At 35.7% G+C, this 15,934-nt stretch overlaps 2 protein-coding genes across 2 annotated transcripts; both read right to left on the bottom strand.

Moving 5' to 3' along the window:
- Nucleotides 1–396: 396 nt before the first annotated feature.
- On the bottom strand, nucleotides 397–1,633 carry LOC107477975 (uncharacterized). Its single transcript, XM_016098065.3, has one exon. The coding sequence runs from the start codon at nucleotides 1,431–1,433 to the stop codon at nucleotides 504–506; it is 930 nt and encodes a 309-aa protein (XP_015953551.1). The 5' UTR covers nucleotides 1,434–1,633; the 3' UTR covers nucleotides 397–503.
- An 11,466-nt stretch (nucleotides 1,634–13,099) lies between these two features.
- On the bottom strand, nucleotides 13,100–13,663 carry LOC110278445 (uncharacterized). Its single transcript, XM_021136699.1, has 2 exons — nucleotides 13,474–13,663; nucleotides 13,100–13,284 (listed from the first exon to the last, which is right to left on the bottom strand). Exons 1-2 carry the CDS (start codon nucleotides 13,661–13,663, stop codon nucleotides 13,100–13,102), a joined length of 375 nt encoding a protein of 124 aa, XP_020992358.1.
- Nucleotides 13,664–15,934: the final 2,271 nt, after the last annotated feature.

The raw sequence follows: 15,934 nt of genomic DNA, 5'->3' as shown, positions 1-15,934 counted from the left end.
TATTATTATGAGACAAAAGAAGCACCTTCTCTTCCGCATTCTTATAACAAAGAGATACTGTCCATCCAATTCTTAAGTCCATTTTTTCAGGCCAGCCCTCCACACACTTGAAGGTTGAAGCAGACAAAAAAAAAGTAATTTTTAAAAAAAAAAATTGAATTAAAAGAACTTTATACCTCATTAGTCCTATGCCCCCACCCTTCAAATTATTTTTCTTACCTTAAAAATATGTTCATTACACAGTTTACCAAATAAATTAATAGTATGAATTATTTTTTACAGAAGTAATTACCGAGTGAAACACTAAAATATAGAATCATCCCAATTTCCAGTTTTCCACTATAACACAAAATTAGAAAAAAATTTAAAAAGGAAATACAGCTACAAAGCACTTAATTAATATTAAAGTCAAACTAATTATGATTGTGACTGGAAATGAAAGTGACGCCTTGTGAGAGATCTTCTAGAATTCAAAAAATGAACAAGCTTCGAAAGACGTGCTTCTACAGAAAAATAAAGCACTCCATGGAAACAAGTGGGTTCTCAATGGACTCTTCCTGCAAAACAACGTCGTTTTTCTCCTCAGTCTCCTCACTCTTGTTCTCACCACTGTCACCACCTTTCTCCTCTACTTTTTCCACCGCACCCTTCGCCGCTGGCACCTCTTTCCGACCACCGTAAATAGCGCCTGCCTTGCCCGCTGTGCTAATCGCCCTGGCACATGATGGCGACCTCGACCGCCGGCCGGATCCTTCGCCGGCGTCTCGACGGACTCCGGCGGATCCCACATTGAGCTTCCGGTTCGCCGCCGAACCCGATTCCCTGCCGCGAACCGGCCTTAAACCACCGTGAAGCCTCTTCTCCGGCGACGGCTCCGACCTCCTTGCTGGAGACTTGAGCCTCCGCTCTCTCCCGGAGGCGACATTGCCGTCACAGGCGTGAGGGCGCTTCCTCGACGGGGATCTGTTGCTGTTCCACTTCATTGTTGTTGTTCCCTCCCTGATGCTTCTTTTGCTGGTTACTTCTTCTTCTCTCTTCTCCGTAACTGTGGTAGCGGTGGAGAAGCTTCCGCTGATGCTGCATGGTTCTTCTGAGAGCTGAGACACTACCTCTGAGACTTCACCTTCTTTTTTGTTGATGATAATGGGGTTGGGAATGGGATGTGGGTTCTTTGATTCGATTTTGTCATCAGGGTTTTGAAGAGGAGGCAGAAGGGTGTCCGATTCTGGCTTCAAAATTGGAACTTGATTTCGTTTGGCAATGGGTGTTTCTGATAGGACCTCTTTCACAGACTCTTCCTCTAACACTGGTGGTGGTTGCCGCTGTGGTATTTGTTGGTTAAGGTTTGAGTTAGGGAGAGAGGGTGTAAGATATTGTTTTTGGTGATATGGGTTTTGGTTTTGGGTCTGGGATTTGCTGATGCAGCAACCCATGTGGAGGTTTGAAAAAACAATGTTAGAGAGTTGAAGTTTTAGAAGGTTAGTACTTAGTAGTGGGAAGAGTTCATTGGGGTTCGGTGTTCGCCTGTTCGGTATTCGGGTATTGGTTTGAAAAACTGCGCACAAGAGACAGTGTAACGGCTATTGAAGTGTAGTAGAGGTTAGAGAACGTGGGGGCGGAATTGGGGAAGGCAAAGGGGGCCAGATTGAAAATTGAGAAGGGTAATAAATATGAATCACGCACCAAATTGTTTAATTAAATTTTAAACAAACTATCATTTCTAATTAAGAAAGTTTTGAATTCAATTTTTGGGTTGGACACTTCGATTACAATTATATAAGATAGGCGTTAAAATCAATTACTAAAATTATTTATTATATACTTTTTTGGTGAGCAAAAAAAAAGCCAAAAAAGCTAAAATAAATCAATATGCGAGTTTGCAGCAAGTTCTTTTGTGGTTAGAGCCAAGAATAATGATCAAAGCTACCAACAGTATCCTGTTTTGCTAAAATGTCTGCAACCCTGTTAATTTTTTGAGGAGCCAAAGAAAATTAGATTGTGATATCACTACTAGTCTTTATGTCAAGCACCTTGTTAAGAAGCTGAGATTTACAATGAGATTGAGGAAAGTTTCATTGATTAACAAGATTATAGGTCTCAATGGAGTCAGTTTCATAAACAAGTTTACAGACACCATGCTCTAGAGATAATATGAGACCACACCAGATTGTCCACAATTCAGAACGAAGCACACTAACACCTGGGACCTTCCCAACACTGCCAACCACCCGAATACCGACATCACCCCGCAGCAAACAACCAAAACCAAATCTTCCAAAATTAATAAAGACACGAAGAGTGCTAGGGGGTAAGGAGAATTTAAGATGTGTAGCTATCAATTAACCATCATCTGTGATGTGTAGTTATTAATTAACTATCATCAGTATTTTTAATGGTGGGAGATGATATCTAATGATGTATGATTACTCATTTTTCTTTTGATGATTAAGTACTGGCCAAATTTTAATAAATGTGCTGGTCTCCTAGACTTTCTCTAAAGACACTTCCATCACAATTCACTTTATAGTAACCTTACTCTAGTCGAACCCACTTGTAGTTCACCCATGTCCCGGGATGGTGGAGAGAAGATGATGACGCTTTTCGAATCTCTTCAGAAAAAAGTCTTGATTTAAAAGGTATCACTATAAGAAGAACGTTGAGTACCGTCGGATTTATCGTCAGATTAATTAAATACATCCGCCGCTAAAAAGATTACCGTCGAATTTACCGTTGTCGTTGGATTGACGGTATAAGCATCACCGAAAAATGCTTACCGATGGATTTATTTTGTCCGATACTAATTATCAGCGAAATTTTCGTCGGTCTTTTCAATAAATTTGGCGAGATTGTGTTGATGGTATCCGACGGTGACTTTGGCACCGTTTTCCGTGTTTAGGCGCCAAGTTACCGTCGGATTTTAAATCCTACAATAATGGTAATGTTAATTTTACTTTTTAAATTTTTTGGTACTGTGAAGCCACAATTAGTAGATTTAGGCATGGCAATTTCTCCCGGCAGGATAGGTATCTGCGGGGATTTATCCGTCGGGAGACAGATTTGGGGAGCTTTTTTAACCCACGGGGAGCGGGAACGAGGACCCGCAAAATAAACAGGGCGGGGGCCGGGAGCAAGGTCCCCGCCCCATTCTCCTTCTTCTTCTCTCCGCCACCCCCCTTTAATCTCACCACCATCTGCCAGACCGCCACCCTCGTTTCCTCTCACGGCTTCCACCTCTCACTCTCAACGTCACTTCAGAAGATAGAGTTGACATCGCGTGCCTGACACCGACGCACCCCGAGGAGAATCGTCGTCGCGAGCGTTGTGAGGAGCTTGAAACATCTTCGTCTTCGGCCTCACGTCGTCGTCTTTTCTTCTTCGAGAGCCAGAAGCGTCGTCGTCTTCGGAAGAAGTATTCTTTGTCGTCGCCGTTTTCGTCTTTGGCAAGGCAGTCCGATCTCCATCGCGTCGCTGCCTCTGTCTTTAGTAAAGGTATTTCTATTTTTCCCTCAAAACATAATTTATTTTATTTTATTTTTCTTCTTTTCAGATTGATTTATTTTCTCAACAAATACAATTCTAATTTTTTTAAACCTACTTCTATATTTATGAAGGTTTAAAGTGGGTTTGCAGAAAGATTTCATGATTTTTGATGGTTGATGTGATTTGTATAACTGTACAAGGCAGTGTGGTATTTGGTAAACAGTTTTACTATTTTAGGTTTGGTTTAATTTTCTTGGATTAGTGATGGCTGCCTGGATGAATGTAAACTGGTGTTTGATGCATCTGGTTGATTAATTTGGTATGTGGTTGTGCTTGGCAAAAGTAGATTTGAAATTGGATGAATGCATCTGAAAGTTTTTATGGTTTGGATTGATTTGGTTTAGGTATGGATTGTGAATTTTTGAGTTAATGTTGTTGGTGATGGAGATTATTGTAATGTTAATTGAGGATTGTTTATGTTTACAATTTTTTTTTCGATTTTTTAAAAATCCACGGATATCCGTGGAGACCCCGATCCCCGACGGATATGAGGTCCCCGTTACCCATCGCAGAGATGGGTCGGGGATGGGGACGGATTATGGGTGACGAGGCGGGGGCAGGGGGCATGTCCCCGCCCCCATGGAGACCCGTTGCCATCCCTAAGTAGATTCTTGTTAACAAATTATTTTATTAAAAAATAAATAGTTTTAATAAAATAAAATGTCACAAGTATAGAATACAATGAAGTAGACAAACAAAAATGCATAAAACCCTAAATCCTACAGATCTCGGTAATCTTTGTCTTCGTCGGTGGCGTCGTGGTCCACCTGCTAGGCAGCAGAGTAGGTGCTGCCATCGGTGCCCCACCAACAGCATTGCCGCTGGAACCAGCAGCACCACTACCTCCAGCGCGCATCTACTAGTTGTACTCTTTCATCTGCTGTCGCAACCGATCGAGCTGCTCCAGCTTCTCTGTCAGGTTCGAATTGATGGCAACACGTGCAAGAATCTGTCGATACCTCAGCTCAAACTACTCCACCTGCTGGTGAAGCTCCTTTGTTAGCTTCTGCACCTCCTCCCTCAAGTCGACAACTTTCTGGGGATTAGCAAGGTTAATGGCAGAGGCAGAGGCAGAGGAAGCCGCTAACGTGTAGGATTGGAGGCCACTGGCGAACAATAACCCCAACTCGAAGTAGCGATTCTTGTGATGTTCAAACGTGGTTTCACGCTAAATCCTATCAGGATCTACCACTGAGGTCTCGGAGCCATCTTCGTCGGCCCTACTAGACAGCTGAGATTGCCGGGTCGCGGCCTCCAACCTCTACGTGTACTCCTCCTGCGTCACACACGTTAGTTGTGATTAGGATAATAGTTAAATAATTGTCTTTAAACTAAATAAAGTTGAAAGTTAGGATTAATTTAAACTCACATAATGGGTTGCAGACCACTCGTCAGTAAATCTCTCCTCGTTTGCCTTCAAAGTATGGGTATACTTGAAGGTCTCTGCCAGTGTTGCCTCACGATCGAATGACTTAGACTACAAATTAATATATCAACCAAGCAATAAAATAAATGAACAAATTAAATAATGACAGACAAATATATATGAACCAAAATACAAAAAATCTTAATTCTAATTTCGAAAACATAATTTTAATTTTTTCGATTTCACTCAAAATCTTATAAAAATTTCGACATAATCTACCCTAAAATTCGGATTTAGCCACCCTTGAAGGGTTCCATCCAAACTAAATATCCATCAACCCTTCTCAACTTATTAACTTTTTCAATCATTATTAAGGTAACATACAAAAAGTTCAATCATTATTAATACTATCAAGCATTTTTCAAAAAATTTCAGCAACAGAAATCGGGAAACAGCTCAATAATCCAACATTTTCCAACAATTTCTGGACCTAATCTAACCTACCATAACCACCTAAATCCACAAAAACAAAAAATTAAACTAACTAAACTCTACTAACTAACTAATTAACTTAATAATAAAAAAGAAAATTAAACCAACGAAGCAGTTCTATATCAGCTCAACTTAGTTCATATAGGACTATATAAGTATATATCAACAGAACAAGACTAACACCAAAGATCATATTCAAAACAAGACTGCTTATAAATCAATTTACATTCTTATAAAATAAATAAACAAATTAAAAAACTAATTCAAGTAACTACTAAAATATTAAACAATGTCAAAATTCTTACCAATCTGGTCTTACACTTCATGACAGTCGCCGACCCACCCATATACCTCGACGACTTGGGCAATGCCTTGTTAGCGACGTTCGTTAGACGACGATGCTTAAACTCGTCATTATCTCTAAAATAATCCTCTATTTCATGCTTAATGTTTGGGTGAATCCACGATGTCAGGTGGTCTTTCTCCTGACGAAAGTCGCTCATCATCTGCTGAAGTCATTTGGCTGCCCAGTGGTCATAAATCTTTTTAATCATACCATTGTGTTTTGCATCCCATATGAATTTCAACTGCACAAAGTGATTCACCAAGATTAGTTAGTCGGAATAAAATACAGTTCAAATGCTGTTAATTAATTCAAACCAAATTGGGTTCTTATCACCCACTTCTGAAACCAACGCTCTCTAGTCTCATCCAGGATCTACGTGTAGGTCGGCCACAGATGGTCGTACATGGACTTAATAACCTTGGATATCTCCTGTGTGCAAGCATTGGGGTTTGATGCAAATCTATCAGAGAAAAAATCTCACATTAACAAACACATAAGATAAACAAAGTTAATATTAAAAAATTGAACCCATGACAGCATGCCATCGGGCCAAATCCTCAATCGGATGACAGGCGGTGGTGGAGTGTCATCTTGCTCGGGGGCATTAGAGGAATCATCCACCGCAGGCTCTGTCGACATCGTCGCTGCATCTGCAAGGGGCGTAGCAAAAGGAGGCACTTAGTTCAAGTTTATGACCATGATGAATTTCTAGTCCGATGGACCCACCTGTGGCGTCAAGGGGTCGACGAGTAGCCGGGATAGAGGGCGATGATTAGACAGCCCTGGGGGATTCGGTGGAAGCTCGCCTTCTACCATGACCACATGACCCTCTCGACCTACATCTGCTACCTGTCGTCATGTCTGTACAGCGAATATATTAATAACATAACAAAGAACAATAAATAATAACATAAGAAGAAACTCAAGAAATAACAAATAATTCTAAAAGTGTTTTAGTTTAGTAAATTAAAAAAAAAAGAAAATTACATAGTGTTTTTGTTTCAAAATAATTAAATTAGAATGAATAAGTGTTTTGGTTAGTTTAGCAAACTAACAAGTGCCTATAGATCAATAAAACACTAATTGCAAAGAAGATTGGAGTGATACATACACGCTTATGAAGCGTACGCACGAATTGAGGATGATGCGTACGCATAACTGGCAGATTTTCACAACTTCATTTCTTCATGAATTCTCCACTTTTGCATGCTTTTCTTCTATCTTTCCAAGTCATTCTTGCCTCATAAACCTTAAATCAGTCAAGCAAACATATCAAGGCATCAAACGAAATAAAATTGAATTAAATTTGACAATTTGAGGCATAAAAAGCATGTTTCTAATAATTAAGCACAATTAGAAAAAATTCACAAAAGTATGTATTTTCCATGAATAAATGCAAGATAAATTGATAAATTCCACTCTTTTCAACCCAAAAATTATCGTAAAATATAGATTTTTCACGTACCAACGAGATTGAAATTTTAATCTTCTTTTAGATCGTTCAGTACAGGAGTTTGTGACAAGCAACAAAGGGACATGATCTAAGCCTGTTTCTGTCAGTCTGAGTATAGTAGTATAGTAGGATTAGAGTATTATTGGAGCCATAATTCACCTACAAAAACTTTGTCTAATCTCTCATGGATCAACTCATCTCCTATCTTCCTATTACTCCAAATATAAGGTCTCCCAATCATGCCAAAGTCACATAAGAGGTTATTACTAATAAAATAATTAAAAGTAGACATAGATGTTGGCGTTTTGAGGCTACCTCCAATCTTTTTATTTTGATCAACAATTGCATTGAAATCTCTCATAATAACCACATTATCTTGTAGTTATTGCAGAGTGGTTGAAACCTCAAGGAACTAAGTGAACCGAATATGTTCATTGCAATGAAAGTAAACTCCAAACAGGTTCCATTCTACATTGAAGGAGGTATCTATCACCTGGGATACTATAAACTATTTCGAATTACTACCACATTATTTTTTCAAGTAAGAGCTAATCCACCAGCATTACCCATCAGGTCAACTATTTTTCAACTATTATATCCTTATGACCTCAATTTCCTTTCCACCTGTCGAGATTGATTTTTGGTTTCACACAAAAAAATCATCTCAGGGTATTGGGATTTAGTAATGCCTTTAAAATTGTAGATTGTTAGCAGTCTTTCCAAACTCTGACAATTTCACATAATGATCTTTATATTCCTTGGGGTGCCATTAAATGGTTGGCACACTCCGCCCTCTCAGCAGTACTCTATTTCTGCTCCACATAGACCTTTCTAGACTTGCCTGCATTCTCTTTTCCTTGACATCTTCTTTTTAGACCTCCAATCGGGTTATTTGTACCTGTTCCCTTCCTTGTCAATTGCTTTATATTGATCTTCTTTCCAGCGCTGTCTATGTTGAGGTCATCAAGAAAATCACTTTCCATAGTATTAATAATGCCGATAATGTCCTCTAAAACTATAAGATGGAGTGCTTGTTTTCATTGAGTGTCAAGCTATCTCTGGAATTTTATCACTCTCCATATTATTGTTATTTTTCTGAATTTCAGCTGACGAACCTGACATAGATAGATTAGAGAACTCTTCAACTAGCCAATTTGGCATGGGTTTTTCCCTCAGTTGCGTAGGCGCCAGAAGAGTCCTCTCTATCACTAATATCCACTCTCTTACCAACTTGATCAACCTTGACTCATTCTCCAATTTAGTCTTGCTTGACAGAACTAGAAGCAGAATCATAGATAAGCAGCTTGCAGTGTTTCAAATAATAACCAATGTGAGCATCATATGTGCAGAAAATTCCAATCCTTTCATACTTGAATTTAATTTCCATAATATGTTGACTTGTTTCGGTCATTCGAATTGAGTCTTTTACTTTTTTTTTTTTCCATTAATCAGTACATTGGTCTCAAGAATTCTTGATTCTATCTCGCGAACATTGAAGAAAGCTATCTCTAGAATCTAACCAATTTTTTTTCAAATTTTTGACCCAGGGTTTTAAACTATTCAGGAACTCCCCAAAATTAGACCTAAATTGAAGAGGTTGTTATTTTTCTAGCACCTTTATCGTCTGCCTCTGTCCATCTCCTGACATGAAGAATATAATCTTTGAAGAGCCATGGGATCCTTTTTCTATTTTGAGAGCATCTAGATCGTTTTCAAAAAAGAATTGGAATTGATTAGATCTCTTCTCTATCATTTCTAAAACCATCTGATTTTTTTTTAAATTGTCCTTAAAGCGTTGTCAATGGTACCAATTGAAAAAATTCTCTCAGCAAAAGTTCTACCAAAGATTTTTTGAACAAGCTTCCCATCTCTGGCAATAATTCTCCTTCACTAAAATTACCACATCCGCTTCATCCTCCTCACAACCCGATTTTTTATGTGAATTTTTTCCTCCACCCAAATTCATAATGAAAATAGTATGAATCAGTGCAAAGAAAAGAAATTGTAGATATAATGAAACAGGTCAAAAAAAGAAAGAAGAAAAATGAAAAAAATTGAGAGATAAAATTATGACGAAGGAAATTGAAAAAGATTAAGAGAATTTAATAACTAAAAATCATATTGTAGACACTACTTTTAAAATTCTAACAAAACAAAAAAATATTCAAAAAATACATATGTTTTGCGCTCCTCACACCAGAGAAACTAAGATATTTGTATCATCCTTACACAAATTGATAAATAATAAATTTTTTTTAAATAAAAACGCTTATATCATGGCCATATTTAAAAAATTTGTATCATAAAATAAATATACATTTTTGTTCATGTTTATTATCTCAAAAGACACGGTAGTTTTTTTTCCAAAAAATAACAAAAATAACATGTCATGTAATATATTATTATTTTTTTACTTAAAGTTATTGTCAATTTGGATAAAAAAAAATATATTTATGATGTAAATAATTTTTTTTTTACTTTTCAAAAACTATGTTGTGTTAATCGCAAATAATTCTGTATTGTCTCCTATAACCTACATTTATCTATCATTTTTAAAAAATATATAAAACAAGAGATCATCTTCGTTGTTTTTTTTTTTAAAAAAAAGGTGAGAAATTACTCAAATTAGGAATTTTGTGACATCATAGGTACAAGAGTGCAAGTATTGTTTGCAATCAGAAAACATTGGTTTGCCCATATCAACTTTTGTAAACGGGATATTTTTTTTGTATAAATAATACTGTGTAGAGACTAGAGACGGCTAGAGGCCCACTAGCATTGCATATTGTTGTATCAGATGACCAAAAATCGGAAAGAATTAAATATCTATCCCGTTCTACAAAAGGATACTTCTACTGTTCTACATTGTCTAGGGAACAATAAGAAAAAAACGTATAGGCTTAAATTGGCAAAAAAAAAAACTTGTTAAGATGTAGAAACTTGTTGTACTATTGTTCTTTTTTTATATATATAAACTCTTATATATGTGTTTAAGTTATTTGACTTATTTTTTAAAATAAAAATAATTTTAATGACGAATATTATTGTGAATAATTTTATTAAAGTTAAAAATTAATAAAATAATAATAAAAAATTGTGTTGTAATTTAATTATTTTTTATTTTATTTTTAATTATTATTATTTTAGATTAATTTTAATTAATTTTATTTAAAAAAATTATACGATATAATCTATTATTACGCCAACTCACTATAAAACAAAATAGATAAGTATTTTAAGTCCGCTTTATTTAGTAAGACAAGTCGACCCGGGATTTTGAAGGGGGACGGGGAGATTACTATCTTTGAATTTGGATCCTCTAAATTTTAGATTTTCACTTTAGAGGATAGAGTGAGATCTCTCACCATTAAATATTTTTTCTCTTATGTATTCTATTGGTCCCACCTATAAAATAAATGGTGATAGATCATACTTTCTCCTCTAAAGTTAAATTCAAAATTTAGAGGATCTAAATCCATATCTTTAGAGTGAACTACCAACTCGGCCTCTGTTTATTTCCGAGAAAGACAACGCGACCCCTCACAATAAAAACGATCCACTTTGGTCCTTGTCCTCTACTTCCGTGTACAATGCGGTCCCTGTGGGTGTTTCTCTGTCAATTCTAAACGAAAAATGCTGATGTGTCAGGTTCAGAAATGGACAAAGGCTTAATTGTCTCTAAATTCAAATATTATTTGATATATAATAAAAAAATTTTGAATAATAACAAATTTAATTTTTTTATCTCTTTAAACTAAATTAATAATTCTATTTGATATCTTTGTACTAAAATATACTATGAGTAGGCTACTAATACTAAATAATAGAAATTCGGGGTGGTTGTGGCAACAACAATGAAAGCTTGGCAAAAGAGAGAGGGGATGATATGGTAGTAGCAGTGAGATAAGGGTAATTTAGAATTTTTGGGCGGTTTTTCAGGGTTTGGATAGTTTTGTTGTAAGTAGCCAATCTTTCATGGGTACAACTTCAATTTTATTATTTTGTGGGTAGATTTGTCCGTGTCTAAAACTTTCAGGGATAGAAATGATAGTTTACTCTTATAAAAATACAAGTTCTAGAAAAAAAATACAAGTTCAAACACTCATTAATAGATATGACAATACGACGATTAGAGGCAGAATTTTTGTACTATTCAACCGTGTTGGGCTCTATCTTATCCTATATAAGCCCTGTCTCGCTTCTACTCACGAATAATAAAAATCTACACCTAACTACATTTTTAGTCTTTACAACCTTTTTTTTAAACTAGGGGCAAGTTATCCAAACCCCAATCACACCCTAACTTTGAAACCCACCATGAACACCCTTTATTAGGGTAGATAATTATCTGGTATGGGTTGCGTTACTATCCCTATCACTGGTAAGCTTATATTATTATTATTATTCAAAGGTTCAAACTGAGAAGACATGTCAAATATATTATTTCGTAAGTTTGGATATAGCCTATTAAAGTATTTACGCATTTAAATAGCTTAAAATTGGACCTACTTTCTATCAAATCAGATCAAACGTAGACTAGACTATAGATTCCTGCCAAGCCGACTAGCTTCTTTCGGTCCTATTTTCTATTGGTGCAAACTTCCTTTCTCTTCTCTTAAGACTTCTACCAGAAAAATAGCTAAATGAAAAGTATAATTAACTAATCAATTTGGAGATTAGACCATTTCTAATAGAAACTCATCCTAATTCTTATTTATAGTCCATTTATCATAAAAAATAACTTCACATTAACTTTTGTGTCACAAATAATAAATACGAACATTAGGAGAAACTAAGTTTAGTCCCTATTATGGTCCCACTTAGTTAATTAATTAAAATAATTAAAATTAATATAGTTATTATTTTTTACAATAATATATTTAAAATTTAAAAATTAAGAAATAATTTACTATTAAAAAACATTAATATTTGAAAAAAATCAACAACTTTATAAATAACAATAATACACAATATATAATTTGACCTTAAACTAATTTGCAAAATTACTTAATATAAAGAAAAACATAGTTAAACTCTTTAGTTGACGACAATAGGGCGGTCAACGGGCTAACCCGACCCATTTAGGTCTGGCCCGTTAAGCCCGTGGGTTAAATAGGTTGACCCGTTTTATTCGCGGACCAAAATTTTATAGCCTGAACCGTTTATAGTCAATCCGATTGGTTAAACGGGCCAACCCGTTTATCATTTAATTTTATTTTTTGAAAAATATTTAAACAAAAAATACCATTTTTAGGTCAAAAACCTTTAAAAATAATATTTTTTTAGTTGATGGGTCAGATTTTCAGGTCGGATTGGGAGAAATATCGACTGAAAGTACTGCTTTTTTGAAAAAAATATAAAAAAATAAATGGGCCACCCGTTTAGCCCGTGGACTAGCCCGTTTAACCCGTCATTTTTTCGGGTTAATCAAGCTCAGCTCGTTTAGCCCGAAATTTAAACAGGCTTAATTTTAGAGGCAAAACCCACCCATTTAAATGGGTAACGGGCTGGTCCGATGGGTTTAGCCCATTTTGACGGCCCTAACGACAAGCATTGTGAAATTATCATATGTGTTCAATCAAGTCCTTTTTGAGTTGTCGATGTTGTTGCCTATTCTGAAGTTGGGCATTTCTTTGGAGAAATTAATGGTATAGTGCAAAATCTTCCTCTCTCAACTGAAGTTGTGATAAGCCGTTTTTGACATCATCATACTCTAGGTCTAGAGCACATTTTTGTGCATAAGTGCCTCTTTTATCCTCAACAATCATATTATTCAATATAATACAAACTCTCATTATGTTTGCAAGGTTCTTTTTTTCCCAAAAGTATGATGGACCACGTATATTACAAAGCGTGCTTGCAACATTCTGAATGCTTGCTCCACGACTTTTTTTTGCCATTCTTAGTATTGTGCAAATAACTTGTGTTTCTCCCATTGTGGCTTTGATATTGATTTGACAAATATGGCCCATTCAGCATAAATACCATATGCTAAATAGTATCCCATAGTATAATGATTATTATTGATAGTGTAATTTACTTCCGGAGCACGATCATTTAGAATATCATCGAACACTGCTGAACAATCTAACAATTTGATATCGTTATTTGAACAGAAACTCCAAAAAATGCATGACATATCTAAAGACTTGAAGATGTTACAACCCTAAGTACTATAATGGCAACCCCACGATAACCACTCATGTACATACTTTTCCACACCTTTAGACAATTTTTTTTATTGCCAATACATGTAGTTGATGCTACACAACATACTAGGAAAGGCACGGCCCTTTGCCATTTGTAGCAAGCGTCTTATATCATTTGAATTTGGTTTTCGCAAGTATTCATCTTCAAACACCAAAATGACACCTTCAACAAATTTTTTCAAGCATTCAATTGTAGTTCTCTCGCCTGTGCGCACATAATCATCAACAACATCAGCTATTATGCCATATATTAACATTCATATCGTAGCAATACATTTTTGCTACGGTGATAAGCCTCTTCTTCCAATTACATCGACCATCTGTTGGAAATATATATATATACATTTGAGAGGACGTCTACTATCTGAAAGAACACATGTCTTCTCAGTCGAAATTTCCATTGAAAAATATCAGCATTATATGCTGGCTCATTTGCAAAGTAATCTTTGAAAAGGTGATCATGTCCTGCTTCTCGATCTCTGTTGATTCATCTACGAGGAGTTGGAAAAGAGATTCTCTCAATATCTTCTTCTTCTGAATCATTGAACAAATACTCATCGATCCAATTATCCATGAGTGTTATCTCGCCTTCTTCTTTTATTATACAACGCCTCGTTAAATATATCATTAAAATTTTTAGCCATTTGTAGAAAAATGATATTTAATATTCTTTCGTGGTGAGAAACTAGCTTTAAAGTAGAGTCTGTGATTATAAATGTTTGGCAATTAATATTTATAAGTGTCATCGCAACATGTAGCTACTTTTTAACGATTAGTTTTGTAATGTCTACTTTATAACAGCTAATTTTTTCTTGCTTAGTTTGAAACGGCTAATTTGTAACAACTAGAAAATAGTTAGTTTTGCAATGCTTACTTTCATGAATAACAACATATAATAATATTGACTAATTTTAAAAGTTATATCACAAATGAATAAAACATGCTACATCTCGAAATGGAATAAAACAAAGTACATCACATACAAAAATACACGATGAAAATAAAATAGATTATGGAAAAAGCTCTGCATACAAGCTATTAGGGCTTGTATGCTTTACAAGTTCATTAACGAATAAACCCGTAAAACGTGCTGCAAGGTCTACGTCCAATACACGCGCTATATAAAGATCCCACGTATATATAACTACCAAATTTAAAAGATTTGTTTCCTTCTTCGTTCTCCTTATTTTTAGATTTGTTTTCTTCTTCGTTCTTCTTCTTGTTCTTCTTCTTCTCGTTCTTCTCTCTTTGTAACTCCAGCTTCGTTTTCTATCGATTTTTTATTTTCTAAAATCAAAGTTTGAACTCGTTTTGAAGATAATGGATGATTCAACCTCAGATTCTCAGCTGAATCAAGGCGAAGTGGATTATGAATTTGAATCTAACAAAGTTCCTGAGGTTTGATTTACATACGATTACTCTGAATTTTGTTGCAGTAATTTGTATAGCATTGTGTAGCTGAATAATTTGTGAACATTGACTATGAGACTAACGCGTCAACATAAATCTTTGGATTGAATGTAATGTATTAGTTTTGATTGATTATCTGGAATTTATAGCAGACGCTCGGGTGTAGATCAAAACTTTTTTGGGTGTATTTTTTTCGGGAGTGTGGGTGTATTTATAGTTTATGGCTTTTTTCTGTTATTTTAGCTGAATTGTTGTCGTTCGGGTGTATTATATCAGACATGATTGGGTGTGTTTTTAGTTTTTGTCATGGTGTATTCTGCAGCCTGTGTGTTTACAAGTTATGACTTTTATTGTCATTTTAGTTGAGTTGGAGCCATTCGGGTGTATTATATTAGCAATGATTGGGTGTATTTATAGTTTTTGACATGGTGTATTCAGCAGCCTCTCTCTGTTGTTGATGACCAATTTGTTCCGAAGGTTGGAATAACCTTTACCACCCTTGAAGATGCTAGAAAATTTTACAGGAACTACGCCAAGGCTGCAGGTTTTTCTACAAGAGTTCGGAGTACAAATAGGAAGGGAAACTAGATTAAGAATAAATTGATTACATGTAGCAGAGAGGAAAAAGGGAAATCTAAAATATCTCCGACCGAGATGACAAATCCGACAGCCGGTTTAAATTGTCCTGCAAGAATTTATATACATACATTGAAGGATGTTGGTGCTTGGATCATTTCAAAGGTTGTGCTGGATCATTCACACCCTTGTTGTCCAAGTAAAGCAGAGATGCTCAAACAGCACAGGGAACTAAGTATGTCCATTTGTCGTACAATAGAGAATAACGAGGAGGCTGGTATCAGATCAAGCAAAACTTACCAATCATTTGTTGCGGCTGTCGGGGGTCACCGCGAGTTAAATTTTATTGAAAAGGATGTGAGGAATTACATTACCAGGGAAGTGCGGAATATTTCCGAACAAGAAGATGCAAAAGAATTCGGGAAATATTTGTTAAGAATGAAATAGAAGAATCAGAATTTCTTTTTTGAGCTTGAACTCGAGAATGATCAATCGATTAAGTTTGCTTTTTGGGCCGATGCAAGAAGTAGAGCTGCCTTTGA

The sequence above is a fragment of the Arachis duranensis genome, chromosome 3 (assembly GCF_000817695.3).
Source record: "Arachis duranensis cultivar V14167 chromosome 3, aradu.V14167.gnm2.J7QH, whole genome shotgun sequence".
Taxonomy (NCBI): domain Eukaryota; kingdom Viridiplantae; phylum Streptophyta; class Magnoliopsida; order Fabales; family Fabaceae; genus Arachis; species Arachis duranensis.
The sequence above is the reverse complement of the archived record's forward strand: the minus strand, read 5'-3'. Positions and strand labels throughout refer to the sequence as shown.

Bases quoted from the DNA above. Each gene is read 5' to 3' on its own strand.
- LOC107477975 (XM_016098065.3), bottom strand. From the start codon at position 1,433: ATGGGTTGCTGCATCAGCAAATCCCAGACCCAAAACCAAAACCCATAT.
- LOC110278445 (XM_021136699.1), bottom strand. From the start codon at position 13,663: ATGTTAATATATGGCATAATAGCTGATGTTGTTGATGATTATGTGCGC. The intron at 13,285-13,473 runs GTATGTTGTGTA...TCAAATTGTTAG, and splicing joins AAAGGGCCGTGCCTTTCCTA to ATTGTTCAGCAGTGTTCGAT.